Source organism: Toxotes jaculatrix, chromosome 6, assembly GCF_017976425.1.
Source record: "Toxotes jaculatrix isolate fToxJac2 chromosome 6, fToxJac2.pri, whole genome shotgun sequence".
In the NCBI taxonomy this organism is placed as follows: Eukaryota; Metazoa; Chordata; class Actinopteri; family Toxotidae; genus Toxotes; species Toxotes jaculatrix.
The window spans coordinates 7,875,538-7,896,366 of NC_054399.1; the positions used below are offsets into that span (position 1 = coordinate 7,875,538).

A 20,829-nucleotide genomic window follows, 5' to 3' on the forward strand; every position below is an offset into this window, starting at 1 on the left:
TTCACCTCAAAATGGCCTAAAAAACGTTATAGTATAGTAAGGCGTCAAAATTTGACAAAAAAAGTCAAAAAAAATTTTGACCTCAAAATGTCATAAAAAACGTCATAGTATAGTATGGTGTTTTTTTCGGCAAAAAAAAGTCAAAAAATTTTTTCACCTCAAAATGTCATAAAAAACGGCATAGTATAGTAAGGCGTCAAAATCGGGAAAAAAAAAGTCAAAACTTTTTTTGCGTCAAAAAGTCATAAAAAACGTCATAGTATAGTAAGGCGTCAAAATCGGCCAAAAAAAGTCAAAATTTTTTTTCAACTCAAAAAGTCATAAAAAACGTCATAGTATAGTAAGGCGTCAAAATCGGGCAAAAAAAGTCAAAATTTTTTTTGACATGAAAAAGTCATAAAAAACGTCATAGTATAGTAAGGCGTCAAAATCGGTCAAAAAAAGTCATTATTTTTTTTGACCTGAAAATGTCATAAAAAACGTCATAGTATAGTAAGGCGTCAAAATGTCCTAAAAAAGTTCACAATTTTCATAACATAACGAATAACAGCATAAATTGTAGAAATGTAGTGGTGTAGAAAGTACAGATAATTGCTGCAAAATGTAAGGGAGTAAAATCAAAATTATGCATTATTATTTTTACTTAAGTAAATTACAGAAACGTAAAGAAAAAGAATGCCCATTTGGTAGCAGCACGAGCTAGTGGACTGGCCTGATTCGAGCGAGAAGAAACGACCCGCAACATCAACACGAACCCAGAGCCAACATCAGCTGAGCGTGAGCGTGAGCCTGAGCCCTCCAGCTCAAAACATTTTTTCACCTCAAAAAGTCATAAAAAACGTCATAGTATAGTATGGCGTCAAAATCTGGCAAAAAAAGTCAAAAAAAATTTTCACCTCAAAAAGTCATAAAAAACGTCATAGTATAGTAAGGCGTCAAAATCGGCCAAAAAAAGTCAAAACATTTTTTCACCTCAAAAAGTCATAAAAAACGTCATAGTATAGTATGGCGTCAAAATCAGACAAAAAAGTCAAAAAAATTTTTCAACTCAAAAAGTTATAAAAAACATCATAGTATAGTAAGGCGTCAAAATCGGCAAAAAAAAGTCAAATTTTTTTTTACCTCAAAAAATCATAAAAAACATCATGGCATAGTATGGCGTTTTTTTCGGGCAAAAAAAGTCAAAAAATGTTTTCACCTCAAAATGGCCTAAAAAACGTCATAGTATAGTAAGGCGTCAAAATTGGACAAAAAAAGTCAAAAAATTTTTTGACCTCAAAATGTCATAAAAAACGTCATAGTATAGTAAGGCGTCAAAATCGGGCAAAAAAAGTCAAAAAAAATTTTCACCTCAAAAAGTCATAAAAAACGTCATAGTATAGTAAGGCGTCAAAATCAGGGAAAAAAAAGCCAAAATTTTTTTTGACCTCAAAAAGTCATAAAAAACGTCATAGTATAGTAAGGCGTCTAAATCGGTCAAAAAAAGTCACAAATTTTTTTGGCCGCAAAATGTCATAAAAATGGTCATAGTATAGTAAGGAGTCATAATAGGCCAAAAAAAGTCACTTTTTTTGCTCTCAAAATGTCATAAAAACGTCATACTATGCTAAGGCGTCAAAAAATACCAAAAAAAAAAGTCATTTTTTGACTTGACATTTTAAGACCTCAAAATATCATAAAAAAGTCATAGAATAGTAAGGTTTCAAAATCAGCCAGTAAAAGTCATACTTTAGAACAGCCTCAAAATGTCATAAAAAATGTCATGGTATAGTAAGGCTTCAAAATTGGCAAAAAAAAGATCATATTTTAGTAAGGACTCAAAATGTCATAAAAAAAACGGCATAGTATAGTAAGGCTTCAAAATTGGCCAAAAGAAGTCATACTTTAAAACCGCCTCAAAATGTCATAAAAAATGTAGTAGCATAGTTAGGCTTCAAAATGTCCTAAAAAAGTTCAAAATTTTCATAACATAACGAATAACAGCATAAATTGTAGAAATGTTTGACCTTTTTTGACCTCAAAATGTCATAAAAAACGGCATAGTATAGTAAGGTGTCAAAATCGGACAAAAAAAGTCAAAAAAATTTTTGACCTCAAAATGTCATAAAAAACGTCATAGTATAGTAAGGCGTCAAAATCGGGCAAAAAAAGTCAAAAAAATTTTTCACCTCAAAAAGTCATAAAAAACGTCATAGTATAGTAAGGCGTCAAAATCAGGGAAAAAAAAGCCAAAATTTTTTTTGACCTCAAAAAGTCATAAAAAACGTCATAGTATAGTAAGGCGTCTAAATCGGTCAAAAAAAGTCACAAATTTTTTTGGCCGCAAAATGTCATAAAAATGGTCATAGTATAGTAAGGAGTCATAATAGGCCAAAAAAAGTCACTTTTTTTGCTCTCAAAATGTCATAAAAATGTCATACTATGCTAAGGCGTCAAAAAATACCAAAAAAAAAAAAGTCATTTTTTGACTTGACATTTTAAGACCTCAAAATGTCATAAAAAAGTCATAGAATAGTAAGGTTTCAAAATCAGCCAGTAAAAGTCATACTTTAGAACAGCCTCAAAATGTCATAAAAAATGTCATGGTATAGTAAGGCTTCAAAATTGGCAAAAAAAGATCATATTTTAGTAAGGACTCAAAATGTCATAAAAAAAACGGCATAGTATAGTAAGGCTTCAAAATTGGCCAAAAGAAGTCATACTTTAAAACCGCCTCAAAATGTCATAAAAAATGTAGTAGCATAGTTAGGCTTCAAAATGTCCTAAAAAAGTTCACAATTTTCATAACACAACGAATAACAGCATAAATTGTAGAAATGTAGTGGTGTAGAAAGTACAGATAATTGCTGCAAAATGTAAGGGAGTAAAATCAAAATTATGCATTATTATTTTTACTTAAGTAAATTACAGAAACGTAAAGAAAAAGAATGCCCATTTGGTAGCAGCACGAGCTAGTGGACTGGCCTGATTCGAGCGAGAAGAAACGACCCGCAACATCAACACGAACCCAGAGCCAACATCAGCTGAGCGTGAGCATGAGCCTGAGCCCTCCAGCTCAGAATTAGACAGCCATCTTTGGCCATATTTAAGCAGGTATTGTGTAGTTGCTTACGTTAATAAGAGTGCGGCTTTGGACTTTGGACCGGTCTGTGATCGGGGGGGTCATGGGTTCAATCCCTCGACAAGGGGCGCAAAAAAACGGATACGGTGGTTGTGAAGGAGAGGCGCCTCCCCTGCCTCTGCGACCATGGCTATGGTGCCCCTGAGCAAGGCACCGAGTGCATGTGCATGCATGTGTGTGTGTTTTGTTGTGGGTAAAAGGCAAAGAGTAATTCCCGCAGGAGGGATCAATAAAGTAAAAAAAAAAAAAAAAAGGCACAGCCACAGACACTCAGACAACCCACTGTGTGAGTATTTTTACTTTAAAAAATACCTTAAAGTAAATTTCAAAGTAAGTACTTAGTACTTTTACTTTACTTATTCTTGATGTACTACTTCCACTTTCACTTGAGTAAAGTAAATTTTTGCGGGATATTTGTACTTTTATTTAAGTAGCTGCAGTACTTCCTCCACCACTGGATCTCAGGCCGGTCCAAAGTCCAAAGCCGCACTCTTAACTTACCCCAAATTTTGATGTTGAAAGCCCCACTGTAACAAAGGTTTTTTTATTCAACCAATGGTCCATTCTGCAAAATTACTGAAAAACAAATCCCATTTGATCATTTTTGCAAAGAAAACTGCTTCAACAATCAAAATAAATTCTCAATTCATTTCTTCCTAAGTGTGTATGCCATTGGATAGTTTAATTTAAAACAAAACATTTTAAAGTAGCTAGAAACTAAAGCTGTCAAATAAATATAGTTGAGTAAAAAGTACAATATTTCTTTGAAATGTAGTAGAGTAGAAGTATGAAGTAGCATTAAAAGGAAATACTAAAGCACAGTATTTGAGAGAATGTATGGGGAAAAAAATTAAAAATCATTTTGGCGGAAACAGCGCCCCCTATTGCGCTGTACCAGTTACTAACCAATCCTGACAGAGAATATTCTCAAAGCTAAAGCCGGGAGAAACAGGAAGTGATCCAAGTCTTCACTGTACTTTCTCCACTTACACAGTCACTTAGGTGGAAAAAAACTTATCATTGTTCAGTGTCTGTGTTCAGTGGCTTTTTTGTTCACTGAGCCTTCGTTCAGTCTTGTAGCAGCAGACCTGTGTTTGGTCACTCCAGTCTGTCTTGAAGTCAGTGCTTGCAGGACGAGCTGTGAGTTGAACTTTGCTAATTATTTGCCAAAAGGCTCCAGAGAGTGTCCAAAGGTTCTGCAGCGTGGTCACCAACGTTTACTGCTGCAGACACAATTTGAGAGGTGAGCACTTGTGAGTTTCCCGAGTTTTGTCTGTAAATGCTTCAGATTTTAGTTTTTTTTTTTTCTTTTAATCATTGCATTCCGGTATGTTTTCAGATGGCTTCTGCATGGCAAAGTGTCCTCTCTATACACCAGAGGATAGTGGACAATGGAGGTGTGATGATTATTTTTTCCTATGCTGTTAATTTTGCTTTATTCTTTATTTATTTTTTTAATAAATTCATATCTATTCTTGCATTTGTAGAAGAGATTCCCAGTCTGAAGCACAAACCTGTGTTTGTCTGTTCAGTGTGTGGGAGCTGGGAGCTGCAGATGTGCTCCCCAGCTTGTCTTCACAATGACTGCTTTGTGGCCTGTCCCATGGTTAGCCACCACCATGCCACTTTTTTTTTTTTAAATTACATTATCTTGTTACAGTCATCTTTGCATTGGATATATGTGAGTGGGAGGAAGAAGGAGAGAGAGGCCTTTAATTGTCAGAAGAAAAATCTTTTCCTGTCAACTACATTTTTCAATCTTTACAAAACAGAATTTGGTTTAAATTTACAAAATTGAACATATAACAGGTCATCAGAGATGAACTGGAATAAGTCAAATTCTGGCATTTCCAAAAAAACAAAACAAAAAAAAACCAAAAACAAAACTTAATCAGTGGTGACAGTTTTGGGGAAATCAAAGCAGCTCCTAAAACTTTGAATTCTAGCTACAGATGTGTCCTGAAATGTATTTTTTAATAATAAATAAAGTCCCTGACACAGAGCTCTATTATGTTCCAGACAAGAGGACTGATCCATGGCTGCTGGTCTACTCCCCCGTCCCGGTGTCACTCATCTTTCTGGTTTACCTCTGTGTGGTCTGGGCCGGCCCTCGTCTGATGAAACACAGGGAACCTGTTGACCTCAAAGTCATTCTCATTGTTTACAACTTTGCCATGGTCGGCCTGTCTGCCTACATGTTCTATGAGGTGAGTGAGTACTGCTTTTTGTCACTGTTTTTTTTTTTTAAACAGAGAAAGCAAATCAATCCCAAGCATGAGTTAAAAAAATTCTCTCATATCTGACATAAGTGGTCATATTGGAAGTGTATCATTTCATTAAATTATTGTTTTAATATTTTTAGTTCCTGGTCACGTCATGGCTCTCAAACTATAGCTACTTCTGTCAGCCTGTAGATTACAGCACCAGGCCACTGCCGATGAGGGTAAGCACGTTTCTGGCTTGCAACATTTAGTCACTTTGTTGTGTTTGTGCAGAAATTTGATCGCCCACAAGCTACATTTAGAATATAATTCAGAGTATAATCATCCTACCAGGCGGCTGACTGTATAAAACATACATTTACCTAATTGAATTAATATGTTAAACTCACCTTTCTCCATTGTTCCTTGTCTCCAGATGGCCAGTGTCTGCTGGTGGTTTTTCTTCTCCAAGATCATAGAGCTCTCTGACACGGTAAGTATGTGTTAAAACGTTTTCAGTATCAGTGAAATGCAGTCAGAGGAGTAAGAAAACAGAGTTGTAACTCCGACAGTCTCCTCTGTTCCTCTCCCTATGAGCAGCTCTTCTTCATCCTGAGGAAGAAGAACAGTCAGCTGACTTTCCTTCATGTCTACCACCACGGCACCATGATCTTCAACTGGTGGGCTGGAGTCAAGTATGTGGCCGGAGGACAGTGTAAGTCAGCTATTTGAATAATTTCATGAGGTCTAATGATACTGATACATTTAAAGTCGAGTGATATTCTATTTTGTTTTTTTCTTTCCAACAATTCCCATGAAAACACCAAAAACCAACAATCAGTTGATCCTTCTTACAAGTATTTTCTGGGTTTCTGGGTTCCTTCATTACAATAAACAGGGATATGGTAGTTTATTTTGAATTGATGCACTAAATCTGTATTAATCCACAGCTGAAAGTAGTCTCCAACAGACTATTTCCACCTGTTATAGCAACTTTTCCTATGAAGTGCTGTGTTTGAATATATTCTTTTTTTTTAATGAGACCATATATTTGTGATTTAATAAAAAGTTTCTTGCATCTTCATTAAGAATCCATGGGCCTGTGGTTCAGTTCCACAGACAGATTGGGAAAGTTGGAAACAGATGGACTAACATATTGTTGGTCTTAATCTTTTCATGGGCTTTGTTAAATTATCTCCACCACAACATTAAAATGCTTCTTGTATGTTAATGTTTGAGTGATAAAATTATCTGAATGGTGCTAATTTACTGAGTACTTTTTAAACTTTAAGTAGATTTTTCTAAGGACTTTTTAAATTTCTGCTGTCATAGTTGTATGTATTTTTATGTCTCGATATTTTTTTCACCACAAAAATTTGTAGCACTTCTCTCACTCAATTCTCTCACTATCAGTACTGAAAATTTTCTCTGCATTTTGATGCATTTAATGACTTAAATTTTGGATCTAAAGATTGATTTAACTGATGCCTTTTAATGCCATCCTTATTGTTTTTGCATTGCTCTGTTCGTGCAACATCCTGCAGCATTCTTCATCGGCCTGGTCAACACCTTTGTTCACATTGTGATGTACTCTTACTACGCCCTGGCTGCAATTGGTCCTCACATGCAGAAGTACCTGTGGTGGAAACGATACCTCACGTCTCTGCAGCTGGTGAGTGGCTCCTGCTCTGTGTGTTTAGAAAGTAGTTTGTTTAGAAAGTAGCTCAAACTGATCTGAACTTTTGTTGGCTGCCTTTCCAGCTGCAGTTTCTGATGTTCCTCCTGCACACGGGCTACAACCTGTTCACAGAGTGCGACTTCCCCGACACGATGAACGTGGTGGTGTTTGGTTACTGCATCACCCTCATCGTCCTCTTCAGTAACTTCTACTATCAGAGCTACCTCAATAAGAAGAAACAGAAATAAGACAAAGTGGTGAGGAGTTACAGAACTCACAAATGCAGTACTTATCAATGTCCACTAGAGGACAGGACATAACCACAGTATGAACGTTTTTGTCCTGGTGCTCATCAACTGTTAAGCTCTACTGTCAAACTTGAATATTATATAGTTTCAGTCCTCTCTGTATTATTTTGCTTAAAAAAAGCAATTTAGTGATCATTCAATTATTTATTTCTTAAATTGAGAAATGACAAACATTCAAATGATTGTTGTAAACAAACTGTACATTTTATACACATAATAATAAAGTAGGTTGGTTTCTCTGCATTATTGCAGAGTTAATGAGCCCAAACCCTCCTCAGGAAATAAATCCAAAAGCAAAAAAACACTTTAACAACAAAATGCAGAAATGCAAACTTTTTTTTTTCCACTGCTAAAACAACACGGCAAAATGATATATCCTTTTCTACACTTCAGTCTAAAATAGATTGAAAGGTGTAGATTGGAGAGAGAAAAAACATGAGGAGGGAGAGGATGTTTTGTTTGAAGTCCATTCAGGAGTTTTGTGGTGTCTTCATATATTAAGCTCAGTCAGATTGTAAGTATGCAAGTCTTAGCACCAATGTAACCAAGTCAGATTCTCTGTACATGATGAGTTCTTGGCCAATAACTGTGATTCTGAATCAAAGAAGGAAATTTATTTCGCTCACTAACACTGATTGGAAGATGTTTTAAAAAGTCATTTTCATCTTCACTAATAAGAAAAGGAGACTTTCATGTAATTTCTTTGATTTGCATCATTCCTTCATTTAAAATGAGTGAAAGTTATATCAGCCAGAACCAGATAAAATAATAAATGTTTTTTTTTTCAAAAGTCTTCCTTCTTGCATATTTAAAATCTTTCTAACCCAGCGGTTCCCAGCCTGGGTGTCCGGTCCCCACATGGGATCACAAGACCAATCTGAAAGATCTCAGAATAATTAAAGTGATTTAGCATTGTACGTTTATTACGTTGGGGGGGACTTGCAAGAGTAAAAAAGTAAAAACAGAATGGAAAAAAAATCGTCCCAACAGAGGTTGAGATATCCTGACTTTTATGGGTATACCTGATCCTACAGTTCTCATACTGCAACTTCAGAGCGTTTTTGGGAGGATCCTTCCCATAGGGTAAATGGCCACATATTTAGAACTATACATCCCAAGTTCATAACAGAAGCTTTCTGTTCTAAATCTGTCTCAAGCCCAATTCCTTATAACTCTGATGACTGTGTGCATGTGTTTTACATGCTGATCAGTACTCCACTAATCTTATTGTGTAAACAAAAAAAAAAAAAATCAGTGGATTGTCCCTTTAACAGAATCAGAAAACGCATCAAATTATTTTCTCAAACCTTCCTCAAATCTTTGCTTATTTTCTTATGAATAGTTATTTTTGTGTTTTTCTCATGAATTTCTGAATTTTTTACCAAATTAATTTTTTTTTTTTTACTTCACATAAGACCAGGGAAACTCACTTTTTGTTTATACTGGTGACAAGAGATTTTTGTTTAAAGGGTTCACAAGCCATAAAGGCTGGGATTCATACCTACTATAAAACTCTATGAGACAGGTGTGACTAGACAGGCAACTTCAAAACTTTTTTTTGTTTCCATCTGACTCCTAAATATGTCAGAAGAAACTATAAATGATTCCGATTCACTGTGTGACCTACATTTTGTTGTTGAAAAGAGGAAACGAACGAGAGAAGAAGTGATCCCAGTGTGTGAAGGTGGATGTGGAAGGAGTAGTAGAGTGGGTGTGGTGAAGCGTGCCCTGCTCCAGTGTTGCTCTATGTCTCTGTGTAGACAGAGGACATGTGGCTCAGGCTGCGGTCGAAGCTGCCCACCTGGAAGAAAATGCTCTCCTCTGGGCTTGAAGAGAACTGACACCCTGCGTTTCCTTGCAGCTCCTGGGTCAAGCTGAAGCCTGTGATCGATGTGATAGGTACAGTTTGTTTAATATTTTGATTAAATCCCTTAGGTTGTCTTTTATGATATTTATGATTCTTATAGGCCCCAGTTACAACGTCCTCACCTGCAGAGCCAGTGTTGCTAGTCGACATGTGGAAGCCATTGTGCTGATGGGAAGCGTAGGCGTGAGAATCTCCTGGGACATGGACGCCGCTGACTGTCTGCTCCATCCTGTAGGAGTCTCCGAAATGGAAGCAGCTCTGAAAGCTGCCTTGGTATTCTAGGAAATGAGGGAGGATGTTGAAGAGATGGGATGAGAGAGAGAGGAGAAAAATAGAAGCCAGACTTAATCAGTTGCCACAAGTGTCTATGGGTGATTGTTTCCAAGGTCAGTAAGCGTCCGCTCCATCTGGCTTAAGCTTAATGTGGATCTCAAATTATGACAATGCTATATTTGTGCTCGTACTAACTCTGCCAGTCCCATAGTATGTAAGATTTGTCCCCATCGTCTCAGTTTGTACTCAGAATCGACCGCAGGAGTCACGATAATGGGAAGGCAGCCTTTCCTGGAGCGCTTTTACGCAACTCCCTGACCACAGCGTGGTTAGAGAGACGTCCATGTGTAGATCTTTACAGGGAAAACAGTGTTTAAGGCATTAGGAAAAAGGCTCTGGAGTGACAGCAGAGCCTGCCATGTTAGGGTGCTGAGAGACAGCTGAATACATGAGCCAGCATTTTGTTGGCTAATTCAGCACAGGGAAAAGGCTTCCGGCATGTGGTTTTCCCCACTCCGTTTCTACGACTCTAATCTCTCTCTGTCCTAAAAATGCTCTGTGGTAGAGCCACAGGGCAGTATCACTGCTCTAAGAGACAGCTTCCTCTCTCTGAGGCCTTTTATGTGGGTCTGGTGGTACAGTGCACATTTGAAAAAGGACACAGGGGTGTTCAGCTATGTAGTATATTCAGGTGACCTGACACTATGAATTCTCTCATAGGACTTTACATAAGAGTAATAGACATGTAGCAGGCTACATGTTGCTGAATCACCTGCCACAGGAAAAATTTTATATATTAAGTTGAAATGCCAATGAACATTTTAAAATTCAAGCCAAAAACAAACTTCCTGAAACAAGTTAAGTTACATTAAGCCAGATGTTTCTGTGCCGGTCTTACCGTCATTGGCAGACTGATGATGGTGATAGTGAGAGTAGGGTTTTTGGTGAGGGTGAACATTCAACTGTTTCTCGAGAGGAGGAGGTGGTGGAGGAGGAGGAGGAGGAGGCGTCCCCGTTCCCTTCATCCCAGGAGACAGGAGGGGACCCGACACCCTGGTGGAGACACAGAGAGGGTGGGTGAGATGTACATTCACAGCTCTCAGCCTATCATTACTCCTTTTTTGACGGTCTCAATAATTGTTCAATAAAATGCTTCATGCATTGTGACATCCCAATCAAAGCTGGAGCTACATGCCGGCCCACTAACCACATGATCGGACAAACCCAGCAGGGCAGTTAGTGATCCTAAACACACAGAAGAAGAAACAGTCCAGGCGTGTGGAAACTTGGGCTCCCCACACGTAATCGTCCTCCTACCACATATTATGATCTTAAGTCAACAAACAGCAGAGTGTGCATTCAAGTGAAACCACCCCCCCCCCCCCCCCCCACCACACACACACACACACACACACACACACACACACACACACACACACACACACACACACACTCACTCGTGCGCACACACACACACTCACTCGTGCGCACACACACACACATGCACGTACACACCACCCACCATTGCACTAACCCCAGGCTTTGTGGCCTGGAGAGAAGAAAACACAATCGTGTTTACATTCATGACGTCTGAGAGAAGAAATATTAAGATTACATGTTTGTGACTTTGTGGACTCAAACAGCCTGGAGAACAACTGAGGTTTCCACATTGGCTTATTTTTGTGGATATTGATCATTTAAATAAAGGTTTGTCCATGTTACTGGATGCATCTGTCATTTGATACAGCAGTGGCAAATCACATTTAGGGACATAATCTTCAACTTGACTTAACTGTGCCTACCAAGCGTAATATTTAAATGGAGCATGCTGTCGATTTTTCTTCTGCCTCAGCCTTGAAAGAGTCTCACTGTGCTCTGGGGGAACCACCACAAAAACCCCAATCCAGAGATAAAAGGCTTCAAAGCAAATGGGGAAATATTACGATCATAACAGTTGATTGTAATTCTGGCATTTAGCGCCACAGTTAAACTTGTTCACCCTCAAAAACCTGCAGAATGTGTCGCTGAGCTTGTGCAGAAGCTTTCAGCAGCATCACAGAACACGTCCTGCATAATGTCATATCATCTAACATGAAAGGAATGCTGCTATCATGATGGTTCTTATTTTTAATTTTGCCATTGCTTTAGAGTGTGCACATGGAGGGATTTCTAAAAAAATCATGGAATTACATTGTGCATGATAAGGGGAATTCCAATTCAAAATCAAAGCAATAGAAACTTGAGCAGAAAAGTACAACCTCTTTCAGATATACCTCATGTGATGTGAATGTGATGGCAGTTTTGAGTGTCTGTCTTGGGTCTAAATAAGTGCCTAAGTCATGTTTATGTAAAAGTCACAACCGCAGTCTTACGGTGTTGCACCGAGTAACATTTCCATCTACACTTATAACATGGTGAAAGTCTGAATTTAATCACTATAAATGAACCTTTTAGGAATTATCCTGTTCAATTTCTTGCCAAGAGTTGAATGAGAAAATTGATACCACTCTCATGTCTGTACAACCAACTTGAAGCTAGAGCCAGGAGACAGTTAGTTTAGTTTAGCGCAAAAGACTGTAAACAGCGGGAAACAGTTTGCCTGGCTCTGTCCAAAGGTAAAAAAAAAAAAACCCTACCAGCACCTCTAAATAAGTAATTACCACAGTATAGCTTGTTTATTTAGTCAATTCAAAAATACAAACCACGACATGTGAAATTGACAGATTGTACAGAGATATAGTGTGTTACATGTTTAGAGCCAGGCCAGGTTTCCCCCTGTTTCCAGACTTTACACTAAGCTGAGCTAACTTCAAGCTTCTCTTCAAATTTAACATGCAGTGTGGTATCAGTCTTCTCATCAAACATTCAGCAAGAAAACAGTTTTAGCAGATGTACCGAAATGTCAAACCATTCCTTTAGCTTGAAGGTTACAGCAACTTTAAATACACATAGAGAGATATTCAATGCGTTTCTTGTTCTGCTTTTTAAGATCACAGTGATAAATTTACCCAAAAGTAAGAACCGCGTCTGGTATTTATTCAGACACTTAAATGTTAAATGTGAAATTTAACAAGAAACTCAAAATGACCAACAATTTAACGACTTAATGTTGTACACTTGACATTAACTTAATGAAACAGCAATCTGGTAAAAAAAAAAAAAAAAAATCCAGACTGATAGCCAACAGACCTGCCTTTAAAAACAGAGCTGGCCAATCACTTCCCTCCCAAAAATATTCAGCAGCTACTTAGTACCCTCTCATGACTGCATATCAGGAATGCCAACACATAAACTGCTGCTGTGTTACTATGTGGAAGCATATGGTTTGCACTAAGCGCTATATGAATGTGATGACAGAGTGTTGCTGGAGGCGGCCGAGCCCTCAGATGACTGCTCATTGCTGGCCTGGCTGGAGCCTACTATATGACCTACTGCTCCATGCATGAGAGATATCCCACCCAGCACTCAGTAGCTGGCAGTGGCCGGCATTTGGCAGAGAGTGGCCAATGAAGGGGGATGGGTAAACGATGTCAAACGAAAAGTGCAGAATGCTGCAAAGTTTTCCTGCCAATGGTAAATTTATTTTACATTTTACTCAGCTGTAGGACAAGGCTTCAGGCTCCTAGTGTTTTTGCTTTCATCAATGGAGATCATCATAAAACTGTATAAAAAATGTACTCTGGCTTAGTCTTTTTATTGCCTCTAAAAGAGTGGTCATGTTTTTGCTCCTGTATGTCTTTGTTCTCTTTGCCTGCCTCAAACTGAATTGAGCCCATGGAATTTGGTGGAGAGATAGGCCTTGAGCCAGTGAACATACGGTTATATTTTGCCAGCAATATGTTATTTCTGTCATAATATTAACCAGTAATGGAAAGAAACTTTTACTTTGCTTGGGTAATTCAACTAATTCAACTTTCTACTCCCACACCACTATATCTCAGAGGGAGATATTGTACTTTTTACTCCACTACATGTATTTGGCAGTTTTAACTACTAGTTTCATTTCAGATTTTACATAGAAAACAAATGATCAGTATAGCTATCTACTATTCCAACTTGCTTAACTCAAAGATCTGAACACTTTCTCCACCATTGCTAATAACTTTGACAAAAACAAAAGCAGGGACTTTCCAAATTCCAAGATCTTCAGGATTAGCCAATCAAAACAACTTTAAACTTAGGCGATAGGGCCCATGCCTTTGGCAACAACAACAGACTGGTCAATTGTTTTGAAGGTTTTCGCTCTGAGACCCTTCTTGTCATTGTGAAAATGTTCATGTGGGTATCAAATTTAAGTGCTTAACTGTATACGGACTTCACTTGACCTCCACGTCTATCTCGACAAAATTAAGGAAGCTTGTGTGACACCTTGTGTTAGTCCAGCTCTGGTGAAGCTAGCTGTTAGCGAGCGTGGCTAATCCATGGGTTGGCACAGTCCCAGTGTGTGGCCATGTGTTCCTGCAGAGAGCAGCATTCCCCCAGGAGCTGCTGTCAGCACAAACTCAGGAAACAGTTATACTGTTCATATTTTTACGAGCTGCCTCAATGTGCAGCTAAAGTGAATCATAAGCTAATCACTGCCAGCTGCACCAAGCCCTGCTCTCGCTAGTCTCTAGCTTGCTAGGTACTCAAGCTTGAGGTATGAGGGGAATCTTTCAGATGCCACATTAATCTCCTTCTCCTCTTATTCATCTTCACTGACCATCCTGCTCTGCTGTACTTTTTTTTCCAGCCAGCCCACCCACTCCTGTTCCACCACAGTGAGAGTGATTTGACCTCTGACCTGCTGATTCCTGAAGGCAGAGTTAGAGGGGATTTTAAGGTGAGGCTTTCAGGTTGATGGAATAAATTTTATAAATACAGAGAAGGTCAAGAGGTGAGGAAGAATGGGGAGAGATACTCACTACCTTTGCAGAATGATGTAAACTTTGGCCTATAATGTATGATGAGAACCCTGTGATAGACATGGCGACCCAGGGCACACCCCACCTCTTGCCCAGTGTCAGCTGGGATTGGCTCCAAACCCCCCGAGACCCTCAAAAGGATAAGTGGTATAGCTAATGGATGAATAGAAGAAGTTGGAAAGAGATGTAAATATAAGGTTTTGTTTTTTTAAAGGGCCGAGGAGATAAACGGTTTTATGAAACCTCACCCTTTGCTCACTAGTGGACACTGGCTCAGTGACTTCAACTTGAGTGACTCTGGGATTTTTTTCTGTGAGTAATATGGGAAAACTGATGTCATTCTGGGAATGAGATTTGGTTCAGCACAAAAGTTCTTGGCTAAACTCCCGCCTTACAAATACTACAAGAAGAAGATGAAAAGGACATTCCAAACAGGGCAGTTTGATGCTGCCCTGAAGCCACACAAGTGCAGACAAAATGACTTGTATTCAGGTATGTGGACATGGTTGTGCTCACTACTGAGGAGTGCAGCTATTGTCCAGAAACATTATGGCTTATTGTGTCAAAGTGAAGCTGCCGTTTTAGTTTTGGCTGTCTGTATGGAGGCATGATGGGATGGAAAGAAACCTGAAGATTCATGAGCAGTTCTGCTCTGCTCCTCGTTTGTCTTCTTTCACCTGCAGCTAACTGTCCCACTAGGGATCGGGGATCAGAGCCTGTCCTATACAGACCCTTCATTCTCCACAAACACCCTCTGCCTGCCCTCTCATCTCCCCCCTCTGTAGCCGACCATTAAGCCCTGCTGATGGATGACAGGGGCTTCCTTGGCGCAGATCGGTGGGAACACTTCTGGTTCTGGTTAGCAAGCTAAAGCTGTGCTTGAGAGACAGACTACAGCATCCTGGCTAAAGCTAAGCTAAAGCTAAGCCAGCCCCGCAGGCCCTAGTGTGAAGCGCACAGCCAGGGCTCTGGATATTTTTGGGGCCCTGGAAGCTCTCTGTTAGTCCCAGAAAGATAACTGCCCCAAACACAAAGGATCCATCCTTAATCACCATTCTTCTAGAAGGAATTTTTGACAGTAAATCATCAGAATTTTTTTCTTTGAGTCAGCTGTTTGTGTATAAACGGGTTAATTGAAGACTACAGATTATTAACCGAGGACCACAGAATAAGCGACTGACCACATGCTGCCATGAGCGACTACCTCAAAAATGTTTTTGTTTGGGTTGTGAGATTGACACTCATTTTCTGGATCACTGGAGAATGATACTGGCTGGAAGACAGACAGTGTAGGGTTACGAGCTGTGAACGTCTCCCTTCAGGGCAGAAACTCTTAATGTAGCTCTGTGCCGTCTCTGCCGCCACTCTAATTCAATTAGCTTGTGTCAATCACTGCCAAAGTATCAAACCAACTCAGTATAATATTTGCAGAGGGGCTCTAATATCAATACTCAGGTAAAGGCAGTAGAATCTCCCCTCTGCAATTATATAACCACATACGGCCAAAGCACTGAATGACAACATTTACCACCCATCTCTCTGTAAGCGCAGGCCACCGTAGTCGTACAGCCATCTCTGTGAGAGAGGCCTTACACACACACACACACACACTCTCACGCGCACACTTGTGCCACACCGATCACCAAATGTATTTTAACTGGCATATTTTAATATTAGCTTCAGAAAAATGACACTGGTATTTAGAAAGTAAAAGGAGTCTAAATGGCCCATTTGAGCCAGAGTAAACACATTTAGCTATGAGGTCAGAGGCTGCCACACTAGAGGCAGGTTAGTTTGATAATTTTGTCAAAATGTTTAATGTCCTGCTAAACCGTTTGGGAAAAACAAGTGCGGCACTGATATTGACTTTGGCAGCAGCCTGTATACTCAAGGCTTTAAACATGTAAATCAAATGCTCCATCTTCAGGCAAATGTAAGTAGACGTTTTATGCCCGGCTAGTTGTAGGTCCTGCCACAGCTCACTTTTTGACTCCTCACCCCGCCCTCTGTCCATACGGTGTGATGAACAGATAGAGCATTACAGTATGTGTGTGCATGCATTCATGAGCGCTTTCGGGTCAAACATCTTGGTTTGATGAAATCTGTAAATTTGGAAATTGCTGCAATTGCGATGCAGAGTTGTCATCATGTCACAAGGATAAAGGAGCTTAAAGTGGGGAAGCAAAGATATGCTTGAACAAGGGAGATTACTTATTCAGCATAATGGGCACTTAAGTTTCATATTTAAGGAAAAAAGTGGATTCTCACTGAGCTGCACCCACATACACACACATAAACACACAATGTTCAGATGGTCCTCATCAAGAACCCAAAGGCACAGACCCACATCTCACATCCAATATGTCCCCCTGCCTGTGTAACTGTTGTTACAGCATCCCCTACTCAGGTCCTTTTCACTTTCCATTTCTTTCCTCGTGCAGGTAATTGTGCATGCTGCTGAGAAAGAGGCACCGAAACCGCAAGGTAATTTCAACAGCGTTCTCCTGCTTTCAAGGCTTGAAACAACACATCACCTTCCAGATGCTTCCAGGCCAACCTGACGTCTCTGTGCGGCGCTCGGGCTTTTACATCCACGCGGTTTATCCGCGCTGCACTGTTTGTGCTGGAAGTCGACCGGTCTGCTGTGCCTCACACCCCAATCACATGCAATCATGTGTGTTTCCTGGATTACTATATGTAAACTCCTCTCACTCACACACACTCCCACACACAGAGACACACATGAGTACAAACGCATGCATGGCTCTTAGAGTAAGAAAGCCATCAAACCTCATTGTGTCACTCTCCTATGCTGTATATACTCCCATAAAAGTGTATATACACACACAGACACCCAAAGAGCGGACCACAGAGTTAAAGGAAAGCATGTTTACGTAACATGATCCCTTTTGTAACACAGGGTTTATGACGCTTGATTCCATCCACTCTTTCTCAATGTTATTAAACTGTAAAAGACTGTTTTCCTTCACTACCTCCCTGGTTTTCGGCACATTGTTTAGTACAGTACACACTGTGCCTCCTGACGACACTCAGGCTCTGTAACTCTGCTCTGCTGGCTCTCTGGGGAAATCATCGGCACTAATAGGAAACATGCTGTGCCTCTCACGCACACGCACACAGGAGGGACAACACGGATACGTGAAAAGAGTTGTCTGTCCCTTGTGTCCCCAAGCGAGGCGGCTGCACCTCTACGGGCTGCAGATGTGATGCTCACTCTATTGAATTGTTGGTATCTAATGCAAGAGGCAGCTTTGTAAAAATGTGTTTCAGTAGAGTTAATTAATGTATTCTCATCACAGTCAATTGAATATGAACACATTTTCTTCTTTCCCAAAGATGTAGCAATACTGGCACACTTACTAAATATTACTAAATCGTCCTCAGTTTTATTGCTTTCTCTTTATCTAAAATATCCCCAGATGTACTTATTTTCACAATTATCTGGAAGATGCATCATCTTTTGAGATGGTATAATTTAATACAGTTCAATGTTTGATGTATGACCCATCAAGAGATCAAGTGTCTAATGCAGTATATGATGGTCTATACAACGTGAGCACCTACAGTAGATTTGTACAATACGAATTACTTGGTAATGCTTTCTCTTTTCAGAGAGAACCTGTTGGTTCTTGTCCTTTGAGGGTAAAACAGCTCACAACACAAACACCAGAGGATGATACTATCACACTGCTTTGACAGTTTACTCTCATTAAAGTGTGAATCATGTCCGGCCAAAACAGTTTGGTCATCGTGCTGACGCTGACGTATCCAGTAGAGATGGGGGACCTTATGAACACTGATTCCAGTGCCAGAAATAGAGCTGGTGGTGTGTCACATTGACCCCGTGGTGACCAGCACAGCCCCTCTTCCCCATGAGGCATGTCATAGGGGTTGTGGAGTTGAGTTTGTTTCCAGTAAGACAGCCAAATGGGTTTGTCAGTTTAACCTAACATGAACCTTAAGTGGGTTCGCCCTGCGGTTCGTCTTGATCCAGGATGATAAATAGGTGAAAAACATTGGAAACAAAGGGTGAAAAGTGTGACTACACTGATAATGTCAGAGTGATCCTTAGTAGAGGAAGAAAGTAAAGTGCTTTACTAAATTTTCGACTTTTGTGTATTTGTGGGAATACATATATGCACAGAATGGCATATGAGGCAGTAAATATGGAAAAAAATCTTTCATGGTTCATGGTTCACAGAGGTTTTTGGTAGTTTCAGCTAGAAAAGTTTTAGACTACATGACTTCACCTTCCATATCTGAATTTACCGCAGTGTATTTACCAAAGTTTTGGTCATACAGGATAGGACTGTGACAAAGCCTTACATGACTGTTCATAGAATTTTCCACTCACTAATAAGGAAATTTACCAGATTTAATGTTTATTTTTACTGCCCTGTTGGCACATTTATAATTTTCCCACCCTTACCAGTAACACAGAGTTTTACAGTAAGTATGACACATCTCAACATCTGAACACATCCATGTCACACATCCACGAAGGACTCACCCGTCTCTCGTGCCGTCCATGGCAGTCAACGGGGACAGGTGATGAGGGCTGCCGAGGTCCCGATCTAGTCGGTGTTGTCGGGAGGGCAGGTCAGTGGCGGAGACAGGGTTGGGGGTAGGGGAGAGGAGCTCCACTGAGGCACTGTGATGGGGGGTGCTGGAGCCAATGTACAGGCCTGAAAGACAAACAACGCTAATTCAGTAAATGCGCCAAATAAACCCGAGGGCCCTGCATTCCATCTTTCCTTTGAGCAAATTAAAAGCCATTTCATGGCAAGAGGATTTTGTTTTGACAACCTTCATTCAATCAGAGAACTTAGTAAAATAAAATGTTCTGTGTTTCCGCTTTCTGTAACTTAGGGTACATTGTTTGTGCTGCCACAGGGATTGGCCTTGTTTGTTCTTTAAGCTGTTTGTTCTTATTATACAATACTAAACTAAAATGTTACATGTGTTTGAACAGTTGGGCATTTAAAAGGGGGATTAAAGTTGCTGGATCGCCTCTGTTTTGTGTGTGTGTTGTGTGTCATGGTTATGATTATGTGAGCACATGCAAGCATGTGTTTAACTTTGAGGACACAGTATACGTGATGTGTTTCAGTATGTGCACATCTGCATGTACATTGTACAGTATCAGTATGATTTTTTTTAAACTTCTTACACACTGCTGGAAATGTTCAGAGAAAAATTGGATCATTTTATGACTTTTCCAAAATGTCCAAGATGTCTTTCACTGTTCAATCGCTGAGTTTTTCTAAATTACATTTGATTAACATGTTGTTGATGCAGTGGTCTGGGGGGAGCATTATTTTCTACTGATGCTGGCTGCATGTAGCCAACTTTTTCTACTGTTTCAAGCTGCAAACCCTGATTAAACACTGATCCGTTTTTGTTATCCAGAATGCCCTGCAAACTAGGGCTGCAACTAATGATTGTTATTAATGATTCATGTTTTATTAGTTTTTACTTTTCAATTTTTAATGAAATATGCCCCTCCCAAAGTTCCCAAAGCCCAAGGCGACGTCTTGAAATTGCTTGTTTTGTCCAACCAGCAATTTAAAACCAAAGGTATTGATTTTACAATGATATAACACAGAAAAAAGCAGTAAATCTTAACATCTGAGATGTTTGAACCAGTGAACATTTGCCATTTTTACTCCACTTGGACCTTTCACTCCGTGAATGTGCTGCAATGCTTCTGAGCGCTCAAACCTTACAATTTTCCAATGGTTTAATTCCAACAACATTTAAAAATGTTGCTCCAGAGGGAAAGACTAGTTCAGTCAAGAAACACTGTGGACACCAAGAGACACTGAACTTGATCACTTGATCAACACAGTAAATCTACTCTCTCCATCTTCTGCTCCGTTTATCGCCTGATTTCTTTCCCAGCGTCCACGAGGAGAGCAGCGCACTGACTGTCTGGTGCAGTTAACCAGCAAAGAGAGGAAAGGACAGCAAGAGATGAAAGGAAGAGAAAAGATGGGTGCTCCTGGTTTTGCCGTTTCCAGGCCCAGCTGTTTCTCAAGTGGAAGCATGCTGAGGCCTGATCTGACAGCACTCTGAAATGGTTACAAGCTTGATTCATTACCCCCAAATCATCAGTCACAGGCCTTAAATGTTTTCCCCTTTAGCCCCAACATCTGCTACCAGAGAGGCAAAACAGTCGACAAATAATGGCTCTGATTGCCTCAATTTCATCACTAGTTCCTTGCAGAGGGAGACAGAGAGGATCTGATAGCACTCTTTAAGAGTTAGGGGAGGGTGGATTATGTTCTGAAGATGCTGTGGTCGAGTTCAGGGAGAAAGTTCTGTGTGAGAAGGAGACGGAGAGGTATATCAGCCACTCTGCAAAACAGCAGAACATGTAAACCTCTGCGCTAAAACTATGATGAGTTCTTCCTCTGGTTAATGGGGAAACACTAATTATGCTCCATAAAACAGAAA

The 20,829-nt window shown here is 39.8% G+C and overlaps 2 protein-coding genes across 3 annotated transcripts in view; one reads left to right on the forward strand and one right to left on the reverse strand.

Moving 5' to 3' along the window:
• The first annotated feature begins 3,856 nt into the window (after positions 1-3,856).
• elovl8b (ELOVL fatty acid elongase 8b) lies at positions 3,857-7,862 on the forward strand. 2 transcript variants are annotated; one of them, XM_041040804.1, is made up of 8 exons: positions 3,857-4,374; positions 4,461-4,518; positions 5,141-5,328; positions 5,484-5,564; positions 5,759-5,815; positions 5,923-6,037; positions 6,867-6,994; positions 7,084-7,862. In XM_041040804.1, exons 2-8 carry the CDS (start codon positions 4,461-4,463, stop codon positions 7,246-7,248), a joined length of 792 nt encoding a protein of 263 aa, XP_040896738.1. In that variant the 5' UTR covers positions 3,857-4,374; the 3' UTR covers positions 7,249-7,862. The 2 variants fall into 2 exon arrangements, with proteins under 2 accessions (XP_040896738.1, XP_040896737.1); XM_041040803.1 differs by having other exon boundaries at positions 3,857-4,364.
• The window catches only part of LOC121183643 (zinc finger protein GLIS1), a 68,266-nt gene continuing 55,294 nt past the window's right edge, over positions 7,858-20,829 (reverse strand). Inside the window, exons 7-10 of the mRNA XM_041040802.1 lie at positions 18,884-19,058; positions 10,347-10,501; positions 9,298-9,453; positions 7,858-9,189 (exon numbers count right to left, since the gene is read on the reverse strand). Coding sequence (XP_040896736.1) covers positions 9,053-9,189; positions 9,298-9,453; positions 10,347-10,501; positions 18,884-19,058 — 623 coding nt within the window. The 3' untranslated portion in view covers positions 7,858-9,052. The remainder of the gene's footprint in view (positions 9,190-9,297; positions 9,454-10,346; positions 10,502-18,883; positions 19,059-20,829) is intronic.